This window comes from Monopterus albus, unplaced genomic scaffold (assembly GCF_001952655.1).
Source record: "Monopterus albus unplaced genomic scaffold, M_albus_1.0 scaffold81.1, whole genome shotgun sequence".
Taxonomy (NCBI): domain Eukaryota; kingdom Metazoa; phylum Chordata; class Actinopteri; order Synbranchiformes; family Synbranchidae; genus Monopterus; species Monopterus albus.
This window is the reverse complement of record NW_018127961.1, coordinates 42,334-69,310: the sequence shown is the minus strand read 5'-3', so window position 1 is coordinate 69,310 and position 26,977 is coordinate 42,334. Positions and strand designations below refer to the sequence as shown.

At 40.8% G+C, this 26,977-nt stretch overlaps 3 protein-coding genes across 6 annotated transcripts in view; 2 read left to right on the top strand and 1 right to left on the bottom strand.

The window, feature by feature from the left end:
• The window catches only part of enpp2 (ectonucleotide pyrophosphatase/phosphodiesterase 2), a 37,957-nt gene extending 35,466 nt beyond the window's left edge, over positions 1 to 2,491 (top strand). The window contains exon 25 of the mRNA XM_020606760.1: positions 1,050 to 2,491. Coding sequence (XP_020462416.1) covers positions 1,050 to 1,220 — 171 coding nt within the window. The 3' untranslated portion in view covers positions 1,221 to 2,491. The remainder of the gene's footprint in view (positions 1 to 1,049) is intronic.
• Positions 2,492 to 4,098: 1,607 nt separating this feature from the next.
• nod1 (nucleotide-binding oligomerization domain containing 1) lies at positions 4,099 to 15,334 on the top strand. Of its 3 annotated transcripts, none has more exons than XM_020606724.1 (12): positions 4,099 to 4,243; positions 5,201 to 5,399; positions 5,562 to 5,736; positions 8,326 to 10,138; positions 10,254 to 10,337; positions 11,379 to 11,462; positions 11,554 to 11,637; positions 11,948 to 12,031; positions 12,106 to 12,189; positions 12,263 to 12,346; positions 12,454 to 12,537; positions 13,639 to 15,334. In XM_020606724.1, the coding sequence occupies exons 2-12, from the start codon at positions 5,223 to 5,225 to the stop codon at positions 13,709 to 13,711; spliced, it is 2,826 nt and encodes a 941-aa protein (XP_020462380.1). In that variant the 5' UTR covers positions 4,099 to 4,243; positions 5,201 to 5,222; the 3' UTR covers positions 13,712 to 15,334. The 3 variants fall into 3 exon arrangements, with proteins under 3 accessions (XP_020462380.1, XP_020462381.1, XP_020462379.1); XM_020606723.1 differs by lacking the exon at positions 4,099 to 4,243 and adding an exon at positions 4,270 to 4,513; XM_020606725.1 differs by lacking the exons at positions 4,099 to 4,243; positions 11,379 to 11,462; positions 11,554 to 11,637; ... (3 more) ...; positions 12,454 to 12,537; positions 13,639 to 15,334 and adding exons at positions 4,267 to 4,513; positions 11,245 to 11,371.
• Positions 15,335 to 16,897: 1,563 nt separating this feature from the next.
• Positions 16,898 to 26,977, bottom strand: part of LOC109963840 (E3 ubiquitin-protein ligase znrf2) — a 49,972-nt gene continuing 39,892 nt past the window's right edge. For both annotated transcript variants that reach the window (XM_020606721.1, XM_020606722.1), the window contains 3 exons: positions 22,403 to 22,508; positions 21,211 to 21,283; positions 16,898 to 21,103 (listed from right to left, as the gene is read on the bottom strand). In XM_020606721.1, coding sequence (XP_020462377.1) covers positions 21,226 to 21,283; positions 22,403 to 22,508 — 164 coding nt within the window. In that variant the 3' untranslated portion in view covers positions 16,898 to 21,103; positions 21,211 to 21,225. The remainder of the gene's footprint in view (positions 21,104 to 21,210; positions 21,284 to 22,402; positions 22,509 to 26,977) is intronic.

The following is a 26,977-nucleotide window of genomic DNA, read 5'->3' as shown; positions in this document are numbered from 1 at the left end:
AAACGTGAATCCACTGTGTAATCGTTTGCAACTTTATTAGCAGCTTCCTCGTAACATTGCGCCAACAACATAATATGAGTATAACATCAAAGTCTCTAGTAACATCCTCTCTGCCCCCTAAATAAATTATAATAAAAAATTCACGTGGAAAAATAAATAAATGACAAGAACCAGCAATTCCACATTTCTTTCTCTATTATCTAAATATACCTACACAACATTTTTTATTTTATTCCCCACAAATCCAGTTTGGCTTTAAATGCAGCTACTTTATTTCTGAGATGCACCTGTATGTTCTGAGTGAGTGCCAGTTAGTTTCTGATTGGCAGACAGCAGGTAGATGTCTAAGGAGAGGAAGCAGCCTGTTTCCCCAGCAGAGAGCGAGCTTCTGCTGCAGGGCTACAGGGAATTTAAAGAGTTAAAGCATATGTAAGCCAACTCTGCAACAGTGGTGACAATGGGCAATGATAGATAGGAAAATATGGCCAAGAAATTAAATGCATAAGTATCACTTTTACAAATCATCTCTGTCACCACCACTGCATGTCCACTGCTTTGATATCAGGCTATGATTTGCATAATCTCTGCATTATATTCAGAGCAAGTGCAAGCACAGTGAGAACCTGGAAAAGGTGAAAGTACAAGGATATTCTGCAAACTGTACATTACTGTAATGTATTACTCTTAGCCCTTTATTATTCCAACACTGAGTGCCACTATTACATCAGCTAGGTGGCTCTCTAACTTTGCACTTGTTTCTCCATCCATTCTGTGTGCTGCTGCCACTCACTAAAAGCTGTGGGGCTGTGAGGCGGCTCATGTTAGAGAGTGGGAAAGGTATGATCCAAGTTAGAGGTGTGTGATATTGCATTAGATCCTTCTTCTGACCATGAATCTGAAAATGTTATATTTATGACTCAAGCTGACTGAGTTTTTTCCCCGTTTCCATGGTCTCTTGTGTGTGTGTGGTCATTAAAGTGAACTTCTGATAGGAGAGGAAGGGCAAAGCCATGCTAATGCTATGTGTCCTCCTCACTGGCTCCCTGCAGAGCTCAGAGGAGGAGTCTCGCTGGGTGGAAGACCTCATGAAGATGCACACAGCTCGGGTCAGAGACATGGAGATCCTGACAGGCCTGGACCTGTACCGCAGAACCACCCGGAGTTATGCTGAAATCCTCTCACTCAAAACCTACATGCATACCTACGAGAGCGAGATCTGATCTCCTTTGCTCTGTTAATATAAATCTTCCTGATCTTTTTAACCATGGTGGATGTATAACATGTGGTACAAGGAAGAGACGTGGTCATCTCTCTCTTACACTGACCTACACCAGCTTTAGCTCTCACTGGATGTTACAGCTGTCATGTTCTGGCCGTTTCACTGAGCATTAGGGTTAATCTTGTTTATTTGATTTGGCTATTAAGATACAGCTTGAACACCACTGAGCTACTAGCTCACACACCAACTCAATTAAATTACAGTTCGAATTCAATTAAACAACATCAAACTGAAAGAAACCTGCCATATTATTCTGGCATTCTAAAAAGTGTTTAGTTTGTCCAGGCCTACCAGACATGGGCCCAGGCACCCAAGAGGTTAGGGGGGGGTGTCCAAATAAAGCGAATGTTAATATTTCTTGGCTGAATGTCACAGAGCTCAGTTAAAAGACTGTAACTATATGCAGAATGACCTGAAACAGACTCAAAATGACCACAAAGAGATGCAAAACCATCCCAAAGAGACCCAACACAACTGCAAAGAAATAACAAAAAAAGAACATAAAAACATGCAAAGAGACTGCAAAGAGACATAACTATCAAAATGAGATGCAAAACTACAAAAAAAAATAAAAATAAATTTTTTAAAAAAGCTGACGGTTCTGTGTTGGGGGTCTGGGGGACAGTTTACCTCTCTGTGCACCTAATCCAGCCATGGTCTACAGTACATATACTATATGTAGACATGGTTGATATTTTTTCTCAAATATTTAATTTTACATCTACTAGCACTTTTACAAAACTTCACCATCAAGTCACTCACATATACTGCAGATGTTCCCTTGATGATATTTGTTTTAAAGAAATTGTATAGTAGCCCACATAAAAAATAAAATTTTCATACATGTGAAAAAGCTATTACATTTTAAAGATATAAAATTGTATTTGATTGCACTACAAAGATTACAACAATAACAAATTCAGTGAACATATATGATCCTGACCCACTTGCTTCACTTTGCCATTAAGTTTACTTAGTACACTATTTCTTGAACAGTTTCTCACTATGTTCAGTTTACAAAGAAATGGCCTTTATTTTTTGACATGGAATTAAAATGCAGTATGTTTGTGTGTACAGAGTGTGTATGCTGACTTTGACATATTTTCTGTTTGTGTATGTTGCGATGTTTAATTTTGTTCAGTGCACATTCCATCAAACATGTAAGTGATAATATTTTTATTGTTTTCCCTAAAACATTTACCACCTGTGAGACGGACCTATTTATGCTTTATGTAAATGTCATTACAATAAACAAAATAAGTGTTTGTACTAAATCAGATGTGGTTAGCCTACTATATGTCTTCAGTCCGTCACAGTCTGTTTTTCAGCTGTGGACTGCTTTTAACTATACTCGGCAGTAGCGGAGCGACTTTATCAAAAACATTGTTTCATTGAGTTCCATGATGAATATATAGTATGTCTAGCATTAAATGCAACTGTTTGGTAGAGCATATCCAGAGATGGGAAGGATGTGCAACAGATAAGGGTGATTAAAGACAGAGATGGAAAGGTGCTAACAAGTGAGGAGAGTGTGCAGAGAAGATGGAAGGAGTATTTTGAGGAACTGATAAATGAGGAAAATGAGAGGGAAAGAAGGGGGAAGAGGTGAATATTGTAGAGCAGGAAGTAGCAAAGATTAGAAAGGATGAGGTGAGGAAGGCTCTGAGGAGGATGAAGAGTGGAAAGGCTGTTGGTCCAGATGACATACCTGTAGAGGTGTGGAAGTGTCTAGGAGAGACAGCAGTGGAGTTTCTATCTAGTTTGTTCAACAGGATTTTAGAGAGTGAGAAGATGCCTGAGGAATGGAGGAGAGGTGTACTGTATGAGGATGTCAGGAGTGGTAGAGAAGTGCATCAGAGTAGTCCAGGATATGTATGAGAGGAGTACGACAGTAGTGAGATGTGCTGTAGGTCAGACAGAGGAGTTCAAGGTGGAGGTGGGGCTACATCAAGGATCGGCTTTGAGTCCCTTCTTGTTTGCTATGGTGATGGACAGGTTGACAGATGAGGTCAGACAGGAATCTCCATGGACAATGATGTTTGCGGATGACATTGTGATCTGTAGTGAGAGCAGAGAGCAGGTGGAGGAACACCTGGAAAGGTGGAGGTCTGCTCTGGAAAGAAGAGGAATGAAAATCAGTCATGGTAAGACAGAATACATGTGTATGAACAAGAGGGAGGGAAGTGGAACAGTGAGGTTACAGGGGGCTGAGGTCAAGAAGGTGCAGGAGTTTAAGTATTTGGGGTCAACAGTCCAGTGTGATGGGGAGTGTAGGAAAGAGGGGAAGAGGCGAGTGCAGGCGGGTTGGAGTGGGTGGAGAAAGGTGTCAGGAGTGTTGTGTGACAGAAGAGTGTCAGCAAGAATCCAAGGAAAGGTGTACAAGACAGTAGTGAGACCAGCTATGCTGTATGGGTTAGAGACTGTAGCAGTGAGGAAAAGACAAGAGGCAGAGATGGAGGTAGCAGAGATGAGGATGTTGAGGTTCTCTTTAGGAGTGACCAGGATGGACAGGATTAGGAATGAGCACATCAGAGGGACAGCTCAGGTCGACTGTTTTGGGGACAAGGTCAGAGAGGCCAGATTGAGATGGTTTGGACATGTGCAGAGGAGGGATAGTGGTTATATTGGTAGAAGGATGTTGGAGATGGAGCTGCCAGGCAAGAGGTCAAGAGGAAGGCCAACGAGGAGATATATGGATGTGCTAAAAGAGGACATGAAGTTAACTGGGGTGAGAGTAGAGGATGCCGAGGATAGAGTTAGGTGGAAACAGATGATTCGCTGTGGCGACCTCTAACGGGAACAGCCGAAAGAAGAAGAAGAAAGAAGATGTGATGAAAGCACTTTCATTTTGAATAGCCAGGATGTGCTTCTCATCCAATTCATGAAACATTTTAGTTTTTACGATGTTTTTCAGGCTGCCTGCCTAACCAACATCATTGTTCGATGAAAGGAAGAAAGCACCAGGTGAGAGTTTAAACTTCACATTAAACGCAGCACATTGAACGCACCACAGGCTGGTTGAAATATGGAGAAACGACGCACTGGTACTTTCGCTTCCTAACACCGAAGGCTGCTGGGGAAAGTTGCTGTTTTCCTTCGAGTAGGCAGTACATGTACTTAACCGAAAATACCCGAATGGGAACTTGTGACATTTGACCATATTTACTTTCTTTTAATCCTCGGTTTTTGCTTAAAGTGCAGTCTTTACAGCGCTCTGTTGTCGACAACACAATGGTAGGAGTCATTTGTTTCTAAAGTACAGGTCACTTTTCTCTGGGCTAAATTACAGATAGTTGATATAGCCGATGGTAGGGACGCAGCAAGAAGCTATTTGACTTTTAGTTTAATTGTCAATACATATGTTCTTCCAAGAACCTCGCCAGTAGGCTGCTGGTGAAGGTCGACTTTTAGCTGCTTGGGACACGAATGCCTTTGGAGTTGCTGACAGTGTGTCTCTGGGGCGTGTCACTGAGGAATGAGAGCCATTTAGGAAACAGCTGTAGTGCAAAGGGAGAATACTTATGGGTAAATATGTATACATTAACTAACAGTCCAGCAAACAGCTTCTGGATAGCTGTCAAAAAAAGAAGTTCCAGTTAAAAACAATTTCTTTGTTTATTTACTCTTTCTGTACATCTTATTTATTAAATTTATTAAAGTGATAGTGCTTTAACCACTATTACTGAGCAGGGTTCATGGGCAGTACCCATTCTTGTACCAGACACAGGTTGTGTAATAACCTGATGAGGATTCTTCTGAAAGATATATTATAACATCTGCAACAGCTGATATATTGAGTTATCATTGTGGCTAATCTTAATGTAAATCACTCAGCGTTTGTACAGTATATGTCTGAAATGAAATTTCAGGCATAAATCTTGGAGCTCCCAGTGCAGCTCCTTGTTGTCTCTTATCCCACAGAGGTGACTGGTCAGCAGTAAATATGGGTCAGACAGAAGAAGCCAAGGCATCCTGCCTTGACATCCTTAACTACCACAGAGAGCTGCTGGTGTCCAGGCTGAGGAGCATTCAGTGCATTGTGGATAACCTGCTGGCTTGTGGCTACCTCTGTGAAGAAGAAGTTGAGATTGTACAGCAAACTGTCACCAAGGCAGATCAGGTGGGAGAACTAAAGATATCTGTTAACTAAAGCCCTTTGCAGCTGTTTCATTTTCATACATATGTTTTTAATCTAACATGGCTGGTTAAAATTCTGTAATAGGATATAAAGTTTGTAAATTTCCAGCCAAAGCAGACTTTGTTCCCTGTGATTGCATTCTAGGTGCGCAAAATCTTGGAGCTAGTCCAATGCAAAGGGGAGGAGGCCTGTGAGTACTTGATTTACATCATATATAAAGTATGTGATGCATACATAGACCTCCAACCATGGCTGAAAGAGATCAACTACAACCCAAGCAATGCCATATCAGTGATGAAGGTGATTAACACAGATCCCAGTAAGTACTGCAGTCACTAATGGTACTCTAAGCTGCCAGGTGTTCTTCTTTTATGCATCATGTTTGTCACAAACCCATAGACATATGTCTGATGTCCAGATGTCAGACTGCTTTGTAGATTTAAGCCACAGACAGGCCTTGAGGGAATTTCTTCAAATTTGGCACAAGTGTCCACCTGGACTCAAAGATGAACTGATTAGATTTTGGTGTCAAAGGTCAAGGTCAGTGACCTCACATCGGTCCCATTCCTGTGAATTTAACTGGTTGGTGGACACACAGAACCGCTAAGTGGTAATTTTAGTTTTACTTTGCAATTTTGGTTACTTCTAGCAGTGAGCAGCTTCTCTTATCACATTGTCCATAGTACTGTGGGACAGCTGTGACTACCAGGCAGCAAAAATAAAAATCAGCCTCCATCTGCGCACTAACAATATCAATAAGTTGTAGTAGAAATTAGGGTTAGGTTTCAAATCTCACCCGCATGTAGTGGAATGTCTTTTTTAGGTACCGTATAAAATGTGTCTGTAGCACAAAGTATCAAAACCTGGTGGTCAGATTTGTAGTGTTGGTTCATTATTTTATCAGATGCATTTATAGTTTTTTTTTTTCTTTTTTTTTTTTTTAAGTGTGAACTGTTGTAAAACTGCAGAACAGTGGTTTGCACTCAGGTTGAAGCAGGCTAAAAAGCCATTCACTCCCTCTCCACTTAACCCCCATACATTCACACCATGCTCTGCTTCAGACCTTTGCAAAAGAATTGTGCTTTTTTTGTATGATGATACTATGTTTGATAGTCATGCCATCTGGCATGTTTGTGCATCCATCTTCTTCAGGTTCAGATCATTCTAAACCAATCAATCAATCAGTCATGATTTTTTATTGCCAATCATGTTAAACCTGATCAGTAGAACAATGAGAAGAATGGTACATTGCCTTAGCCCACCAAAAAAATGGAATCCTGTCACTACAGATAAATTTAATTCATAAAGACTGTCAAATACTCTGGGCAAGGTATGGCTATGTCAGCCTAAAAATCAGTGATTTACATGATGAGGACCAGCATTTGGGCCCCACCAGGATGTGTAATATCAGGCACACATACACACATCCTTGTTTTTGTCATGTCGGGTCACTACATGGACTTACATTCATTGCAAACTGCATCATGGGCCCCAACCTCAGGTCCTCACAAGTGACACTTGTCCCCGCAAAGCTAGTGTGCTCCTGGTTTTCTGTTCCCACAAGTACACACAAAGAAAAATCCGGGTTAACCACAAAAAAAGCTCCTAAATAGATAAATGTGAATCCCCAAATCTACAGTCCAGGTAGCTGTTGGACAGTTTCAGCATATGCAATAGAAATAAAATAAAATAATGGACAGTAGCTTAAGGTGCAGCCCTCAACTTTATTTTCAGTATGTTTATATAGGCATAGAAAGAACTGTGGGAGCTATAACCCTATTAACACATAATGCCTAAAGTTTAGGGGTTCAAAAGTGTTTTCTTATTGTTGATTTTCATTTGTACTCACCAGTGTTTTAGTCCATTCACTAAACCTCAAGTCTCAAGTCCCCATTGTTTGAGTCAGAGTCAAGTTCAAATCACCACACAACAGTCCAAGTCAAGTCCCCTTTACCAGAGTCTGAGTCATCAGGGTCTACATTGAACACAACTGACAGCTTTCACCATTTTAAAGGGAGTTTACTTCCTCTGTGTGACACAATAGCCAAACAAATGCACTCATAAGCACACATACACACATGATACTTAGAAGAGAACAGTGTGAATTTTTCTGATAGGCGGGGTGTACGCTTCAGTGAAAATATGCTGGATACAGCCTGGTGCAGGCCAACAGGTTTTAATATCAGTATCTAGGGTCAGACCATTATGGCCTCCTGCAAGCAAGACATTAGTCCTTGTCTCCAGCTTTCAAGTCCAAATGCAGCAGAGCTCGAATTTGAGTCCAACTCAAGTCACAAGTTCTGAAAATCAGCACTTGGACTCAGTGTCTGGTGAATGTTGTTAGGGTTTTTCCACTGTGACAGTGGAGTGTGGAGCTTTTCAAAAATGTTCATTACTCATTGCAGCAAAATGTGTGGAGAAGAAGTCCTAGTGTGAGTGTAGAAAATGTGTCTTTGTGAGGTTGCACTTCACTGTCTAATGTGAAGTCAGTAATAAACTTAAAATATGACAGAAATCGCAATAATAGATTTCAGTAAAATGGTATGTGATACGTCAATTTTAAGGTGATATTTGTGACCAGCAGCCAGAAATCTGTAAGATACTCCCAGAAGTGTGTAGGTAGAAAAATCTTTGCTGTCCAGTGTTATTTTTGAACTTATGCAGTTTGGGCACTTTGTGTTTAAAGGCTTTTGCACACATTTGAATATTGATATACTGTACATTTGACAAAATAAAGTTGAAAATTGGCACTTGAATGTAATTTTCATTATTTATATATAATGTATTGAAACAGAGGCTGAAGAACAAAAAATGTGTTACTGTCCAAGTACTTATGGTCTGAACTGTAACTTTGATTATAGTAATTGCTTCTTTCTTGTGCTAATTCAAAAGTTTATTTCTTTTTAAGTCAGCAGGTATAGTGGGACGTTGAGGCATGAAATGAGCCGGGACACCTGCTTCATCATGTTGTACGGCCAACAAGAGGAGACCCGTCTGGAGGACCTCTACACTGACACGCAGATGGAACTGCTGAATGACTGCAATGAAAGTCTGGGCTTTGTGGAGAGTCTGGACCAACTTCTAGGAGACCACGCAGTCTTCAATCCTCAAGGGGAAATTGTCTATGTAATGGGCGATGCTGGTGTGGGAAAATCCATCCTCCTGCAGAAGCTCCAGAACCTTTGGTCCAAGAAGGAACTGCAAACAGATGCCATCTTCTTCTTTAAGTTCCGTTGTAGGATGTTCAGTGTTTTCAAGGACACAGAGGAGATCTCGCTCAGAGACCTTTTGTTCAAATACAACTGTTACCCAGACTGTGATCCAGATAATGAAGTGTTTAATTACATCCTGCACTTCCCTGAGAAGGTTATTTTCACATTTGATGGCTATGATGAGATTCAGGAAGATCTAGACCTGATGAATGTCCCTGAAATGGTGTCACCAGAAGACAGCGCACACCCCCTCCAGCTGCTCGACAGCTTGCTCTGTGGGAAACTACTCAAGGGCTCTCAGAAGGTGCTGACAGCACGGACAGGGACTGAGATCCAGAGCAGGGTGATCAGAAAAAAGGTGGTTCTGCGGGGGTTCTCCCCAACTCACCTGAAGACTTACATCAATCTGCACTTTAAGGAGCAGGAGCATCGAGAGCTGGTGTCAGTTCAGCTGGATGCTAGCCCCCACCTCTGCGGCTTGTGCTCCACCCCACTGTTTTGCTGGATTGTTTTCAAGAGCTTTAGGCACCTGCACACCATGCATGATAGTTTTCACCTGCCCGACACCTGCATCACGCTCACTGACATCTTCCTCCTGCTATCTGAGGTGTTCCTTAGCCGCTCAGCCTCACCCGCTCCATCTCTGCTGAAGAAAAGCACTCGCTGTGCTTCAGAAACATTCAGAGTAGGCCTTAGGCCCCTTGCTGCATTTGCCAAGCTGGCACTTCAGGGTTTGGAGAGAGGTAGCTTCATATGCAACCAAGAGGATATCATTGCGTGTGGTCTGACAGAGGAGGACCTGCTGCTGGGCTTTCTTAGGCCTGTCAGTGAGTATGATGACAGAGGAAGCCCTGCTAACTTTGAATTCCTCCACATCACTCTTCAGTCTTTCTTAGCAGCATTTGCTCTTGTATTGGATGAGCAGGCTGCTACAAACTGTATTCTCAAGTTCTTCACAGAGTGCAGCAGGAGAAGGGAACCATCCTGCCTGCCTTTTGACCTCTGTATCAGTGGCTCTTCAAAGCCCAGCGAAAAAAATCCTTTTGCAACTAACGAGCACCTCCAGTTCACTAATCTGTTCTTGTGTGGACTACTATCCAAGGCTCACACCGGCCTGATGGTGTATCTGGTATCTCCTGTGTTACTCAAGAAAAAACGCACCTTGCTAAAATCTTACCTATCAACTAGTGTAAAGTCCCACCTTCGTGGCTTGCCCCACTACAACATTGAAGAAGGCAAAAAAGTCCATGTTCTGCCCAACTTCCTGTGGATGCTAAGGTGCGTTTTTGAGACCGGGAGTAAAGACATTGCTCAGATGACAGCGAAAGGCATTACAGCCAGCCTCATCAAGCTGGGCTACTGTAACGTGTACTCAGGTGACTGCACTGCCCTGAACTTTGTACTGCAGCATCGTCAGAAACTCCTGGGCCTCGACATGGATAACAACAACATCAGTGACTATGGGGTGAAACAGCTGAAGCCTTCATTCTGTAAAATGACAGTAGTGAGGTAAAAAGTACAGCATAAACATGTATTTAACTCCCTTCCCATCTCCAATGAGTAATCTTCAGAGGATTATACTATACATGTAATTCAAAGTACTAATTGAATTGCCTGTCTTCAGATTGTGTGTCAATCACTTGTCAGACAGCAGCATTGAGGTTTTGGCAGAGGAGCTGTGTAAGCACAAAGTTGTGGAGGTTTTGGGGTGAGTAAACTTATCAGTTGTTCCAGTGTACTTAAAAATGAAATGGTCTGCAGGCTACCTATTCTCAAGATGTGTCTATCAGTGGTAGAAGTACCAAGAATGTAAAAATACCAATGCAGCAACCAAAAAGTCAGGAAAAGTCCACCTTAGCTGACCTTGCTGGGCAGAGTTTCTTAAGAAGGCAGTCACACAGTACAGATTAAATTTATACCTGGCTGAGACCCGATCACAGTACGAGCTTGACCACCTCCAAATGTTGTCTGGCTGATTGCACTCTGGTCTAAATGTGATTTTATTTGCACTGGCAATAACATGTTTTTTTTCTTTATATCCAGATAGCATATCCTGATACAGTCTTTAAGACTCTCTCTGCTTGGTCACTGCTCACAGATACATTATAAACTGTTTTTCACAGGCTGAGTGGGACTAATAATGTCTAGTCAACTGAACCTTTTGATCTGTTTTATAGTAGCATAATTTTAGAAGTGTGTTAAATGTTGCTGATGGAAGCAAAGAGATCATTTTGTTGGACAGTTTGGCTCTGCTCCTTAATACACACTGTCAGCGTAAAAAACATCATTGCTGTCAGGTGTGGAAACTGTAGGCCTGGATTCTGCTCATGATTCCAAAAAGGCTTTGGCTTTCCCCTGCACTTTATGCAATAGTCACAGGGTTTTTAATGAGAGTTCAAGCAAATATTTGTAGATGCTGGTGCCCGGAGCCTTTAGCAGCTGAGTCCTTGGCAGAAACTGCAGCGCAGGAGAAGCCACCAATTTTAAAAAATTGAAAGGAAAAAAAGACTAGTCGTATAGTCGGTTCTAAATATTGCCTAACGCGACCAGTTCAAAACTTCATTTTTGTGTCTTGGGGTACATGCAGTAATATACAGTAATTATACTTTTGGCAGGGGTCCACAAATTAACCAGCAAATAAAGGTATGGTAGTACTTCAACAACAAGTGCTAGTACTATATAAAATACAGTTCTGCTTTATGTTTTTTTTTCCTCGGTCTTTAACCTTAATTTGTATTTTTGTCCTCAGGCTTTACAGCAATCACATCACAGATGTTGGAGCCAAGCTAGTTGCTCAGATAATTGAGGAATGCCCAAAGCTGCGAGTTGTCAAGTCAGTGTTTTAACTTTATACCAAGAAGAAATTATAACAATTATTAAATATGTCATTTTCTGTCAAATTGATACTGTCACCTTGCCCTTAGGATTGGTAAAAACAAGATCACTAGTGTTGGTGGGAGGTATTTGGCCAGTGCAATCCAAAAGAGCACTTCTATATTTGATGTGGGGTAAGATTTCACTGCTATGAAGTGTCTTTGCTGTTTGAGTTTAGAGGATATTCTTAAACACCTAATCTCATTAAAGTAATGGTTGTAAAGAAATAGCTATAATAATAGAAATAATAGCTTGACATTTTTGCTGTTTTAGATCGGTAAATATAGCTTGTTCTTATGAAAAGCACTGAGATTAGGACGAAGAAGCCAGTGACATGTAATAGTAACACTGTCTGAAAAGGCTTTGTAAAGCAGTGGTGTTATTACAATCTTTGAATTCATGCAGTACATATGAGTTATCTCACATTAAGTTGTTTGTTTTCAGAATGTGGGGGAACAGCATTGGTGATGAAGGTGCACAAGCATTCGCAGAGGCTTTGAGGCATCACCCACGCCTTACCAACCTTAGGTGATAATGAAAGTTCCCACTGAAACGTACTGATTTAAAGTCATTGTTTAAATAGAGTCATTTCTGTTTTCTAGTCTCTCAGCCAATGGTATCACATCAAAAGGTGGGAAGTGCCTTGCAGAAGCACTGAAGGAGAACAGCGTGCTCAGGATCTTCTGGTAGGCACGGCACCGATTGTTGAAGTTGTAACACAGGCATTCTTTGTATAGAAGTATGTGTGTGCTGTTGTAGGTTGGTGCAGAATGAGTTGGCTGATGATGCAGCTCCGCACTTGGCAGAGTTGGTTAAGGCGAACACAGGTTTATCCCACCTCTGGTAAGGAAAACACACACTCTGTTTATACTATATGATGTTGCCAGAGACCAGACTCATACCAATACCCTGCTCCGACATACACTCATCTGCTTTGCCTTTTACTGCAGGTTAATCAGCAACCGTTTCACCGTGCGTGGGATCGAACACCTTGCTGAGGCCCTTACAAACAACACAGCCCTCAAAGAGATATGGTGAGGAACAGTATACAGTAAGGCGTTTCTTTTTCTCTAATGACCTCCAAATGGTGTGGGCCAACTGTGTTCACAGACTCACTGGTGTGTAGCCTCCATCTGTGCTAACACTGAATTTTTAGCCATCTGTCAAACTAATAATGAAATGATCAACATAATTGCAGACAGTTCTCAGTTTTATTAAATAATTCTACAGCAGCAGCATAGTTAAAGTGTGACTTTAACTTTTTCTGAACAGCAGCCATTTGACAATTACAAGATAATGCTAGGTACTGAAACCTGTTATAAAAAGTGTACATGCAGAGAAGAGAAACAGAATTAGTAAAGTGACAACAAAACCTATCTCAAATTTGCTTGAGTCTGTAGCTTATGATTAGCCATCAGAAGCTACTAGTCATAGCGGGCCAAGTTAGAAGCTGAAGAACAGTGGTTTTATAGCTTTTACTGTATTTGCAGTGTTTCAGTTGTAGGAGCAAGACTGTGTTAATTCTTCTTTCAGAAGTTAGATTGTTCCACTTTAATGTTACAGTAGGGGCAGCAGGTAAAAGATCCTACTCGACCTTAAAAGGCCCTTTTCCGTCAGGTAAAGCTCTATCTAAAGCGCAATGTACTGTCCACTACCTGCGCAGCAGGCAGACATAGTTAGGGATGAACTGGTGAGCACAGTGAAGAGTTTACCAGCCAAAGACATGTTGGGAGAACTGGAGGCAAAAAACAGACCTAAAAGAGAGTGACTGTTGGGCTTGGGTTGATCAGGTTTGCTCAAACACCACCCATCCCAAAGCAATGGTAGCAATGCTTTGCAACTGCTGGATGTGAGAATAAGCAATTGTTCAACACATCAATCAGGTTAAAATATAAGTTGTTGCCACTGCCTCAGTTGGTCAAAAAAAAAGACAATTTGGTGATTGTGGTAGACCACTGGGATGCTCAGGTGTCTGATATATTAATGTCTGTAATTACTTAGTGTTACCTGCTCATAGTAGTAGTTGTAGAAGTAATTTAGATGACAGAATCAGGGCCATTCCAACATATTCCCCCCCTCTGTGGGCATGACTGAGACTGTGAGTAAGAGTCTGATGTCTGATCATGTGCCCACAGCATAAAAGGAAACCAGCTCTCTGAAGAGGAAGAGAAACAGTATGTGGCAGAGAAAAGGCTGCGCTTCCACTGACTGGGCGCTCATGTGAGATGAGCACAAGTTAAGTAATGCTGGAGTTCACTGTACACAAGCACAGCATTAGTATGAGTGAACTGATTAGGTATGGTGTTGCACCTGGCTGTGCCTGTTTGGACTGGTGCAGGAACAAAGACCTGTTTTTACTGAAATACTGTATATCCATCACTTGTTGGTGACATTTCTTTTGCCAAAATGTTTGAGAGTTTTACTATACATGACTGTTACAAAAAGGAAGTGGAAGCACTTCTTTCTTTGTGCATTGTTGATTTTAGACATGTTCTGTGTATGTATATACTGTAAACAGTAGCTGTTTTTATTTATTATTTCACTGTTACACAAGGAGAGTTGCTGGTGTTTTTCAGTCTGAAGACAATTCATAAAACAGTGTTATGTTTACTGTTTGGGTGACAGATCTTAGTGAGGAGACATACAGATATGTCTGGTGGTGAAAAGGCCGGTGGCCTCTGGTAACTGAGGACATTATAGGAATAAAATGTGAAGCTTGGCTCAGCAGGGACGCCGGCCCTATTCCATTCTTCTGATGTGCCTGATGGAGTCGGTGTGGACAGACTACTTGCTCCTGAGTGAAATAAAGTTAGCGTTTGTATTAAACGTAAACTTCATGGTAGGCTCATCACTGACGTCCATGTATAACAAATTATTATTAAAAAATAAATAGAACATGACACTGTTCACGCTGATTCAACAGCTGCTTTTTTACTTAAAAATTCTAATTCAAACACAAAATAACATGGCATTAAAATGTGATAAAGAATGATTGGCATCAAAATGGCTAACTCTTAATTGTATTTTGTAGCTTTACATAAAAGCAATGTTTGAACATATCAATTTTTGTCTAACATATTGAACGACACATTCTCTGTTACGCTTCATATGTAATGCTTGTTGGGGCTCAGAACTGGCAAGAAGTAAATTATGAAAATGCTAAAAAGTGCCTGGTTGTATAGTAGCTCATATAAGGCTTGTGTCTTCAGTGCCTCAATCTGTACACAGTACTGCTCAGTATATTTCAAAGACTGGATATAAACCCTTCCCAATCACTACCAAAGCTGAGCCATTGTATTTCTTTGAACACACTGTGATGTGACTAACACCAGTAGCACTGTTAACAGGGGATTTCTTACTACATGTGCAAAGAAGGGAAAACCCTGAGTGGTTGTGGAAATACCACACAGAACTGGCTCAACCACAATGTAGAAGAGAAGTTCACCCCGCTTTGAGAGACCGGTACCAGAGCCAGTGCTTTCATAGGATGCTCAGCGTCATATCTTTACAATGCCGTTTTACTGAGGATGAAGTCACTGATGAGGGGGATATTGCACAAAACCAAGATAAGGGATTAAGCCAGGATTTCCCAGTTATCTTGGCTGAATTTAGCCCTGACTCAGTTGTATGAAAGCAGGCTAACTTAAGATAAATTATGTTACCATGGAGATTTATTCTTTGCAGCTAGCCTGCTCCAGACAGCCAGGCTTGATTAATTGATTAATGAATTACTTCAGTTTATTTTGCATTAATAACATAGGCTGTATTAAATAGAACACTGAAATTAAATAATAGCTAATTATTACTAATAATATCAAAGAGATCGGCCACCTAAAACAGGCATTCAGCATTAAACAGCATTAAGCTCTTGTGACACTCTACTTGTGGATTAATCAATTTTAGAAGTTTTAGGTCTGTAAGAAGGAATATGCTACATATCACCCAGATTCCACCGTTTGTAGAATGAACCATATTTACACATTTAGGTTGTGAATTAATGGTTGTAACTAATCTTCATAGTATATTTCCTGAGTAACATTGTTTCAGTTAAGAACAATGATTACAAAATGTATATTTTAGGCGACTTAATGCATTTAGTCGGTCCACTACTGCCTATCACACTTGTTCTCAATGTTTTATTAGGTCATGTTTCAGTTTTTACAGGTTAACGTATGTGCTTGAATTCGCCATGTGTCTATAGGTGGGCATGCTCAATGGGTCTGAAATATACCGCATGTGTCTTTGATGGCTGTGCTTGAAAATCTGAACCGAATGGTGCCGTCCGTGCTGGTTGAGCATGGAGTCCATTTATTTTAACCACACTACTTAACACACGTGTGCTGACATGGCCAAATGGAACGCAGCTTCTATGTCAGCATCAGTGAATCTGATCAACCTCATGGTCTTTTGAAAAAAGCTGTGAACACATTAATTCATTTAATTCTGCTTTTGTGCAGTACCCCCCAGAAGCCAAGAAAGATCAAATGATCAGGTCACTTAATAACAACTGTGCACAGAGGAAGACCATGACCTGGCTGAAATCTCCACAAACACCACATACGTATGTGTCCTCTTTCAGAAACCATTTCTTTTGGTTGTTAGCTTCAGATTAATCTCCAAAAACATTTTACACCAGTTTTCACCTCTCTGGTTATGGTACGATTTAACACTGGCTTTTTTTTAATCTCGTGTTCATCATCAGCTAAAGAGGCTTTTCTTTTTGGCTGGGTGGGTGAGTCACTGTGCTACTGGAGACAGCTGTCAAATACAATAAAAACAGGATGACAGAGGACTGCAGTCATCATCATATCTACAAAGGCCAGACATGTTGCGCTTTTCTTCTATTATTCACAGACAGAAATTAAAATGTATCTCTAGTCAAACCTGCTCACACAAATCAGTTGTACAATCAGCTGTGAAAATGATAAGTGGTTGTCAATTCAGTCTGATTAAAGTGAGAAGTGAAGGTACAGTATGAGCCCTACGAAACGTCCATCACTCAGCTGAATGTTCAGACTATTGCTACAGAGAACATGGAGTCCACACTGCTCAGAGGAACTACACCACTGTGTGGTGGGATATGGTATTACAGGACTCAGATAATCTCATGAATGTACTGAGGTGGATCCCAAAACTCCAGAGTTTGTACCACGTAACTGAATGACAGGCAGCAACAGGACAGTTTGATCACTTAATTCTTCAAATGTGCGCTTTTGTTGACACTGGGCTTCCATTTGTTTGTTTACTCAAGACTCAAGTCAGATCTCTGAGTGTTTCAGAGTCTTACTTAAAGCATGTTGAAGGGAACGGTGTGTACAAGTCAGAAAATGGTCATCCAGTGTGACATATGAAGATTCACAAAGGTTGTTAGGGTTTCCAGCAGTCTGAGTTACATGTTAACTTGTGGAAAATATTTTTGCACAAAATGAGGACTTATTTTGTTCCCATCACTTTCATTGAAATCATTTGTCAAAGTGGTTAAAGCATAAAGTGAAGGAATTATTTCAGAGACTCCAAACTGTTTTACTGTACATACTGTGTGGCATCATGGGCAGGTGACTGCTTAGGATAGATTTTAAAACCCCCTAAACAACCACATCTGTCAAAGTCAATGACCCCAGTTTGTAACACACAAGTCTAAACTGAGATAATGTAAATGATGTCAGTGTTGTTTCCCCCCCCAAAACTTTAGAAAGCTCCCCCATAGTCAAAGAAGACATGTTGTTTACATATTTTCGTGGACTGAATAGTTGTCCCAGTTACTGTAAAATCATGTTAAATCATTGGGCGTCCCTTTAATTCAAATCTCACAAAAACAGTCTTAGCTTATACTCATTGTATTTTGTGGTGCTTAGAACTAAAACCATTAACAGGGTAGTATCCACTCCATCTGCAACATATACTGTATGTCCTATATTTGATGATGGAGTTGCAAATGAACTACTTCAGGTAGTCTGCACATTCATACTGTAATTTGCTAGTACCTTTCTACATGTTACATAACAATGTTGCATGTGCTGTACAGTAGTGGCTCATGCTGAAGGCAGGCCAGGTCACCGTCTGATACAGTCAGTAGATGTGGTTGTGAGGGAGTGGAGAAGTGGATTTGGTTTTCAGCAGCTCATTAATTCCTTTTCTCTGGTTCAAAGGGCGCTGACCTGGAAAATCAGCTGCTCTGTTGGTTGACTGGAAGGAAAACCTGTACACATATGCATATGGAGGTGGGAAACCACTGACACGTGCTGTACGGTGCATGCAGCATTTGATGGGTCAAACATTTTCAGAAAGTGTTAGTGTTCCTCCACTAGCACACTTCTGTGCTATGTAGGATGGATATGCAAGAGAAACTGGAAGCAATATGCACTAATAAAGTTGCTAGTAGGCAAATAATAAAGCAGCTTATTTGCTTGTCTAGTAGAAAAATGATCTCCAAGCACTGGATTGTGAGTCATGGGGAAAAGGAAGGTTGTGGAGGTAAAGGATGACAAATTCAAAGGGATCTTTGGAGCTTTGGGATCTACACTCATCCTGGAGTTCATTCTCTGATCGCTGATGAGCTTTGTCAGGGAAATTGGCTGACATATTGTCACTGGATTAAAGTCTGTACATTATTGTTCTGTAGAGGTCTTCAGGCAAATCTAACCGCTGAAACGACTGGATGCACACATCTGCCCCTCAGTCCTGTGTCTTGGCCAACATTACCTGGTCTGAATAAATGTAAGCTCGTTGACAGGAGTTTTTTGTTGAAACTGGCAAGGTCTGAGACCAGTCTGCTCCCGTCAACCAACTAAACAGTCGAACAAGTAAGTGACTTGTAGCATGGCCATATATTTCTCTCAAAACCTGTTGACAGCATTCCAGCTACTGTCTGTTCCTACTAATGTCAGAGTGAAGAACCTGTGCGCTCCTGCTTATTTACCTGGTGCATTTAAACCTGCAACATCTGCAATCCCAGCTGAAGGCAAAGTGGCGCCTTGATGGCCCAGGGGTTAAGGTGCCAACCATCACGTCTGGCTGGAGTTCTTGGTTGCATGTCATTTCACAGCTCTCTCTACTGTCAGCTATCAGTAAAATGGGTTTATTATCACCTATTTTGCATACTCTGAAGACTTGGTGAGCATCACAAGCCAGCCTGTTTGAAACTAGTACAGTGAGCGGTGTTGGATGCGTACAGTTACTAAGTACTGCCATAGAAGAGGAACACATAGAGCAGGTTTCAAGATTTCAAATTCGTTAAGCCCAGAATTATTCATACCCCTATGAAAAAAAAAGACAGTTTGCTATTTGTTTACAAATGAAAGCTTGACTGGTGAAATAAAGGCTTTACTTAATTACCTTCAGTTGGAAGGCACAAACCTTAATATATATCTCAGATTCACATTATTTATATATTAGAATTATTGGGATGCTGATTTTTGTGCCAGCCCATAATTATTCATACCCCTCACCTGCATCAGCTTTGAGTTTGTGGCAACACAACTGTTGCTTGGCACTCTCGTTAGTTCTACAATGATTCCAACCTGTTCCATCTTCTTGAACATGGCTTATAAGCTATAAATTTGGGGGTACTGATGCATTTATTGTTCATTTTGTGGTCAGCAGGGAAACATTTGCCATGGCCAAGAAGAAAGAACTTAGTGAAGACCTTTGTGTGTTGTGACTGCTCACAAGGAGGGAAAAGCTACAAGGCAATTTCAATTGCCAGTGGTCACAGTACAAAGCAAGAATCTGTGGAGGGAGCTTTAAACTCATGATAGCAAGGAAGCCTTCCAACCTCAAAGACCTGGAGGTCTTTGCAAAAGAAGAGTGGGCTGAAATTCACAAATCATTTGGAGGCTGTGACTGCCAACAAAGGCAGCTGATTACAGCTGATTACTAGGCAAGGGTATGATTAATTCTGGACATGACATTTTTTTTTAAATCTGTGAAATATCAAAATTGACTGTATTCCATAAAATGTCTTTTGCAGTACTTCTTTACAGCCTAACTAACCTTTGTATGTCACTTCAGTCAAAATAAATTAGTTCCTCACAAAAACAGTTCACATAATTGTAGAATTGGTATGGGTAAGAGGGTTATGGAAAAGCAACAGATGAAACAACTGATATTTGAAATTTAGATTTTAAAAGGCTCATGTTTTACAGAGTAAAGATGCTCCAATAGTGATCTTCAGTAGTAATTTAATGTAATTTTTATTTCTGTCTTTGTAGGTATGGTTTTAATTTCTTTTAGTTGCTAATTTTTTGACCTTTTTAAATAATTGCTTAAGTCATTCTAAGGGCATACAGATTCCTTGTAGTCTACTCTGTGTGCTCTATTCCTGTGGCAGTGCTTGATTTGTTCTAATGCTGTGCACCTGACACTGCTTACCAAAGGTTGCTGTACTGACTCACAGTGAGGAAAGGATAATCTGAAAAGACTGTGCTTATTACACTGCTGCATTATGAAACAATGGGACCCAGTTTACCTTCAGTTGCTACAAATATGAAGATACCATTATTAATACACACTCTACAAAAATTTTCACTCATGGTGAAAGCAACAAACTTATTTTTCCATCAAGTAACACCAAACAAAACAGACCAAATGTGACCAAAAAAAGAAAAGTAGGTTGATTCCAGTCCAAAAATAAAACTTTTCTCACTTTCTCACTGATGGAGAAACTTTACTGTTATGGGATCCTGTTGCTGGAACAAGATATTTTCCATGTTATATGACATTTTGTTATTACTACACACAAAGCTCTTGTTTTAACAAGAAACATTTCCTGTTATAACATGTCACCTTATCTTTTTATATCACAAAGCTGTGATGTTACTTTCCCAAACTGGTGTATCTCTTTAAAACAAAGGTTTGTGCTATTGTCATGATGTCATGTTGTGTTACTGTAGCTTGAAAAATATAAGATTAAAGGATCTAGTTTAAAAAAAAAAGTTCTTGTTATCGCAAGAAATGAAGTACATCTTGTTTTGTTGCTGTGGTGCACTGCTGCAGGTTCAGGACTGGGGACAGGTGTTTGGACCTGAAGACCTCCACTCCATGGTACATGATTCAAAAGCGCTGCAGACTGTGTGTGTGACAATATTCTCAGCTGAATGCTGAGATGGTCCTGCAGGTTCATCCAGTCCAGCTGGCTCTTCTCACACTCTGGAGTCCGCTGTGCTGCTCTGGCTGAATGTCACTGCATCAAGGCACTAGTAGACACTAATGCGGAGGAGGGGAGGGGCAGTGTAGAAGGGGCAAGGATGATCCATTATCGTCCCTGACAACCACCCCCCACCCCGCCTCCAGGGCCAATTCCACCTCCTCCAGTGTCCTGGTGTACAGTCAGCCAACATCTGGTGTCCAGTGGTCAGTCGGGAAGAAGAGCCCTGCCTGTGGTAACGCCCCGTGTGGCTGCAGGGGGTGAGGTGGGGACGAGTCCATGAGCATAGAGGTGCAACTCAAACATAAACAGAAAGTCTGTATCCCTGAAGATTGCTTTGAAGAGATTTGGCACACTGTGGTACTACATTATTGGGTAGTGGAGGTGCGGGGGTCACAGTATCCAGCGTCTCCCTGGATCCACAATTTATTATGTAGATCACTCTCATTGAGTACCTGCCCTCAAACAGCCAACAAAGAATAATTTTTTAAAATTCATACATTATTCTTAAAATGACATTCAAAACCATCATAATCATCTGGGATGACTGGGGCTACTTCACCTGTGCAAAACAGCTTTAATCTGATGGATGCTCTGGGCATGATCTGTTCACTTGAAACCACTCATCGATACAGCTGTGAACAGAAGAGCAAGAGAGAAGAGAAGATGGAGAGAAACAGCAGGCATAGGGCGGATCAGAACAGATACTGGTTCCATGGTCATCTTCATCAGCTCTGTTGGGACACACCTGCAGTAGAAACTGGGGGCCATATCAAGCGAGTCACTTATCCAACAAATGTCTGAAACAGCCGTGTCAGCCCCTCAGGTTTTACTCGGGTAGCTTTGATTGGTGAAGTTGTGTTACTGTTTAATTTGCTGTTATTTTAATGTCAATAATTTTGAATCTAAAGACCAATAACCAATTATATTAGGTGCATGAATGAGTGATAAGGATGAATATCATTTTATATTGTGTTAATTTCAGAAACCTAGAACATGTTTAAAGATAAAGTAAATGTTTTGGTGACTAATGCCTAAATTAAAAGCTTGATTAAGATATTTCAGTGCATTAATGTAAACCTGCATCATAATCCAGTATTTCACTAAGCAGTTATGCTCCTTGATGTGCAACACTGCCCACAGTGGATCACCCAGAGATATTAAAAGAGCAGCTATAAACAGAATGGATTCATATCTAAGTCTTGACTGGCGGTATTACTGGAGTTGGCTGAAATCCCATTTAATGGTGCTTGTCAATACAGCACATTTCCAAAACAGCAGCACAGATGGGTGGGGGTGTATTGCCGCAGGTATTGGTGAGGAAACAAAGTTGGATCCAGGAAGTCCAACATGAGGAAAGATTCATGGGTTTCAAGGGCTGTCAGACAAAACACTGCACAGTGCTTTCCAAATGGCACCTCTGGAGTGTTATGACTGCAACTACACTGTTGTCCTCTGTCATGGTAGTGGAGCTGTGTTCATATCCTAAAGGAATCTACCAGGAATGTATCTAACTGGCCAACACAGTGTGGTACTGGATAACACTGTGTTGCAGAGACAACTGTTTATTACCTATGTTTGAACTGAGGAAGGCGAGCCAGTCTTTCAAGCTTAAACACATTAAAAAGTGGCTTCATGTCATTTCTAATGTGTCAATAGGATCATTCTAAGCTATATAACAGCTCTAAATGAATTATTGTAACCTGCTTGTCATATACAGTAGCAGGACAGAAATCAAGTGCAGAGCTTCCTACCCTTTATGGTAGATGCAGAGGCAGGGCAGGCGAGCGATGGTGTCTCCCTGCACCAGTTCCTCCAGGCAGATTGCACATTCTCCTGCATCCTTACTGAGGACATCCTCTGTAAGACAACACACACACACACACCACAGGCATGGAGGAATTACAGGACCCATCTAACGTAATGCCTCTGTGACATGACACTGGAAAATGGTTAAAGATCTGCAGCTGTATTTATTTAGAGATACAATCGATGAATATGGATTCTGATTTAACTTAGTATATTGATCATCAGGTCAGGTTAAGCACTGATACTGGTATCAGCCTTGAAAATCTAATACTCTACATTTGATATATTTTAAAGCTTTGTGGAGAGGCCTCAAGTTCATTACAATCAAAACGGCATACTGGGAGTATTCAAGGTAATCTCGCAACATTGTGATGTGTAGTGTTCAGAGTTCACATTTTAACCTGAGGGTGGTGCTAGAGCAAAGCTAACGGAATTTGTTTGATTAAAGGGCTTTTTCCTCTGGTGACCATGAACCCCTGCAGCAAACCTGACCCAATCTGATACTTCTGTAGGTCAGTCCTGGCTCCATTATACAGAAAGAGACTCACATACCCATGTCCAACGCATAGACTCGACTACATTCAGTATTTAACAATATGGGGACAAAGAGAGCCAAACTCCATATCCATTACTGCACATACACATTGTTTTATATTGGAAAAACTGAAATGGAAGTAACATTTTAATAATACTGTACTTGCATGTATGTACATCCTGGGGCATTATGATCCCCAGAGAGAAACTGACATGTTCCTGAGGCACCTTGACAGGATGAGAAGTCAGAAAGTAGATAAACTATTTGAATTGAATAAATGTTAAGAAATGAGAGGGATGACACTGTAAGCTATACGCAACATACTGAAGGTTGAATTATGCAAATAAAGCCGTCCCTGGTAGGCTAGTGGTTAAGGCGCAGCGCTCTCGTCGCTGTGGTCCAGGTTCGAGTCAGGTTTGCGTCAGGAAGGGCTTCTCCACCGCTGCCTTTGTATTGATATTATCTGTGCTCAAAGTAGTGCTTTCGGCAACAAAAATTGTGACTAAATATCGTCGTCAACGAACTTTTATCACGTGGCGAAAACGACACGAGAAGCAACGAAAACGCTGGTCGTGTGACGATGACTATAATTAAATGTATAATACAATATTGTTGACGAAAAAAAAACGACACTAAATGTGGTTTACAAAATAAAAACTATGCTAAAATGTATTAATTTTCATTGACCAAAACAAGACGAAACGAAATGTTAACGTTATTTAGTCTCTTTCAGTCACGTTATTATTATTTTACAATATTTCTGTTTCCTGTGTTTCGCTTCAGGGGCCGCATCAGGTCGCACTGTGCAGACGCAGGCGACGTCACTTCCTTAAGCCCCAATTAAGTCTGACAAACATGGCTGTCCCATCTCTCCATTCCTGTTATGGTTTAGGTCCCCTCACCATAGGACTCAAGATGGCTGATCCATGTGCTAGTAAAAAACAGGTGGTTTTAATGGTAGGGATTACAAAAGAAAAAGAAACAGAGTCAATGAATACTGTAGTGATCCTTCAGTTGGCATGTTATGATGTTCTACATTGTTATGGTTCCTTGATGGGTGTGGAGCTTCAGGGGTTAAGAGGTGTGGTAGCGGGAGGGAGTGAAGTGTGGGGATTTGAGCTACAGAGGGTGTTAGCAGGCTGTTTTTCATTCTTATTGTTGTTGGGCTGTTGTTTTGGCGTGGTTACGGCCAACACATACCACCAGGGCTGAGCAAAGATGGCAGAGAACAGGACGAACAGGTACAAAAATAAACTAACGGCAGGAGGATGAGGACGGATAGGTGAATGGACAGGCTAACAAAAAGGATATCCACAGCACAGGAACTGTCAGCTTGGATAACAAAAGGTAACGTCTGGCTAACCTCATGGACAAAAAAACAAACGAACTGGTCCACAGCACAGGAACTGTCAGCGTGGATAACAAAATACGTCTAAAACACACCACGAAAAAAGGGCTGTTACGGGGTATGCACATTACAGTAGTTAATGCTGTAATGTTAGTCCCAGCTGTGCGCGATAACCCACAAGTCACCGATTACAAAAAGCGACACAGCTGAGGCGCTGATCCTGCAAAAAGAGCGAGCAGGACCTGACAATTCCTATTTATCATTGCCACAGAAATCCTTATCAAAAACTCCAATATTGCCCCTTTAAACGTTTTTGGGAAACCAGTAATTATTAGCCAATTAACGGACGACACAACCATATTTTTGCAACAACTGTCAGAAGTCCCCAATGTTCTTCATGCTATTCATACATTCTCCAATGCTTCTGGTTTAGAGTTAAATTTGAATAAATGTGAGCTTATGCTTATTCACCAATGCACTTTAACAGAGGCTTACAATATTCCTATCAGACAGATGGTTAAATACTTGGGTATACACATCTCTAGAGACTCAGCTGTATGTAATAAGAAAAACATATGGACGACTATCAATGAATGTCATTCTAGACTCAACCTATGGTTAATGAGAGACATCAGCTTAATGGGAAGGTTTTTTCTGACCAAAATGAAAAGCATCTCTAGGTGCATCTATCCAGCCTATTCACTAAGCATTCCAAACAATGCTATTAAAAAGATAAATAAAATTAACTTTGACTATATATGGAAAAATAAAGTGCTTAAGGATTTGTAGACAGCGAGAGAAGAGGAAAGGCAGGAGTATAGGTCTGAGAATAGGGACTCTTAACGTTGGCACAATGACAGGGAAAGGTAGAGAGCTGGTGGACATGATGGAGAGAAGGAAGGTAGATATATTGTGTGTGCAGGAGACCAGGTGGAAGGGTAGCAAAGTGCGTAGTGGTACCACATTCCCAGAGAAGTGTTTAAAAAATTAGGAGGCATAGAGTTTTTGCTTAAATGTGACTTTAATATCCCGAATCTCACGGTCAAATTATCAGTTTTTCATCAGCAAGTCTTACTATATTTGAAACTCCTATATAATCAAAACTTCACACCCCACAATACCCCAATCTGGAATAATATATATATATTAAGATCAAGAACAAATCGTTGTTCAATAGTGACTGGATGGAGAAAGGCGTTTGGTTGGTATTTCATCCTATTGACACAAATGGCTCCTTCTTATCATATGAAAGTTTTTGTGTCAAATATGGGAGAACTGATGATCGTAACACATTCAATGCTATAATCAAAGCAATCCCTACCTCCTTCTTGTGTTTGATTAAAGGGTATTTAAGTAATCCTACTCCATTCAGCCCATTTCTCCCACAGCTTTTAATTGGAGGCTGTGCTTTCAATCAACTCAAATACCCAAACAAAAAATTAAGAAATATCCTAAACAATATCTTGTGCCCTTCTTCTCAATACAGAAATTCTATCTTACAATTCTTTTCAAAGGAAACTGTTTGCTTGTTACGAACAAAGTATTTGCATTTCCCTGTTGCTCCAAAAGCAAAGGAGCTTCACTTTAAAACCTTGAATGGCATACAGTATATCCATCTAGTGCTTTGTTGAGACATCGATTTGGTATTGAATCCAATAACTGTATATTTTGTGACGGAGATTTATTTGTTTTTATTTTTATTTTTCTGCCGTCCCTGGTAGGCTAGTGGTTAAGGCGCAGCGGGTTCGAATCAGGGTTGCGTCAGGAAGGGCATCCGGCGTAAAACACGTGCCAAATGTCAACATGCGAGTCGTCAGTGTGACGATTCGCTGTGGTGACCCCTAAACAAGAAAACGCCTAAAGTGACAATCAAATTTATTTTTATCTTTCTCTCGTTCCTCTCTTGTTCTGTTCTTTATTATTGCACCTGTTCTATATTAATGTTATGGAATACTAATGCTTGCCACATTTGTTGTAAATACAACTGTTCAATAAAAAAAAAAAAGTTAACTCTGACACAGAGAAAGGGACCGATGGCCGACCAGCCGTGGTTTGTCTTTGGGAGAAAAGGAAGAAACAACATTTGGAAAAACTTTCATTACATAGAAATGGAAAAAAAAACTGAGTGTGTTGTGGAAAAAGATGGGGAGAAATGCGGCCACAAAATCACACAAAATGTGTATTGGATGTATTCTTGGGTCTAGAAGGCACATGTGTCAAACTCATGGCCCGCGGGCCACATCCGGCCCAGCGTACAATTACATCTGGCCCGCGAGATCATTTTATATATGTTTTTTTAATGGTCTGGCAATATGAAGCGCCAATAACACACAAACTACAAATCCCATAATGCAGCACAACAGCTGCCTTACCGAACAACAGCCTACCTGCCATCATTCCCGCGTCAATTACGTCAGATCAATCAAGCGTCTGTTGATGTATACAACCCTAATTTCAAGTCAAAGCTAGTCCCTAACAATGTCCAAGAGAAAAGACGATTCTGAAAAGAGCCTTTCTAAACCGGTGGGAGGCTGAGTATACAGTGGGTACGGAAAGTATTCAGAGCCCCTTATATTTTTCACTCTTTGTTATATTGCAGCCATATGCTAAAATCATTTAAGTTCATTTTTTTCCTCA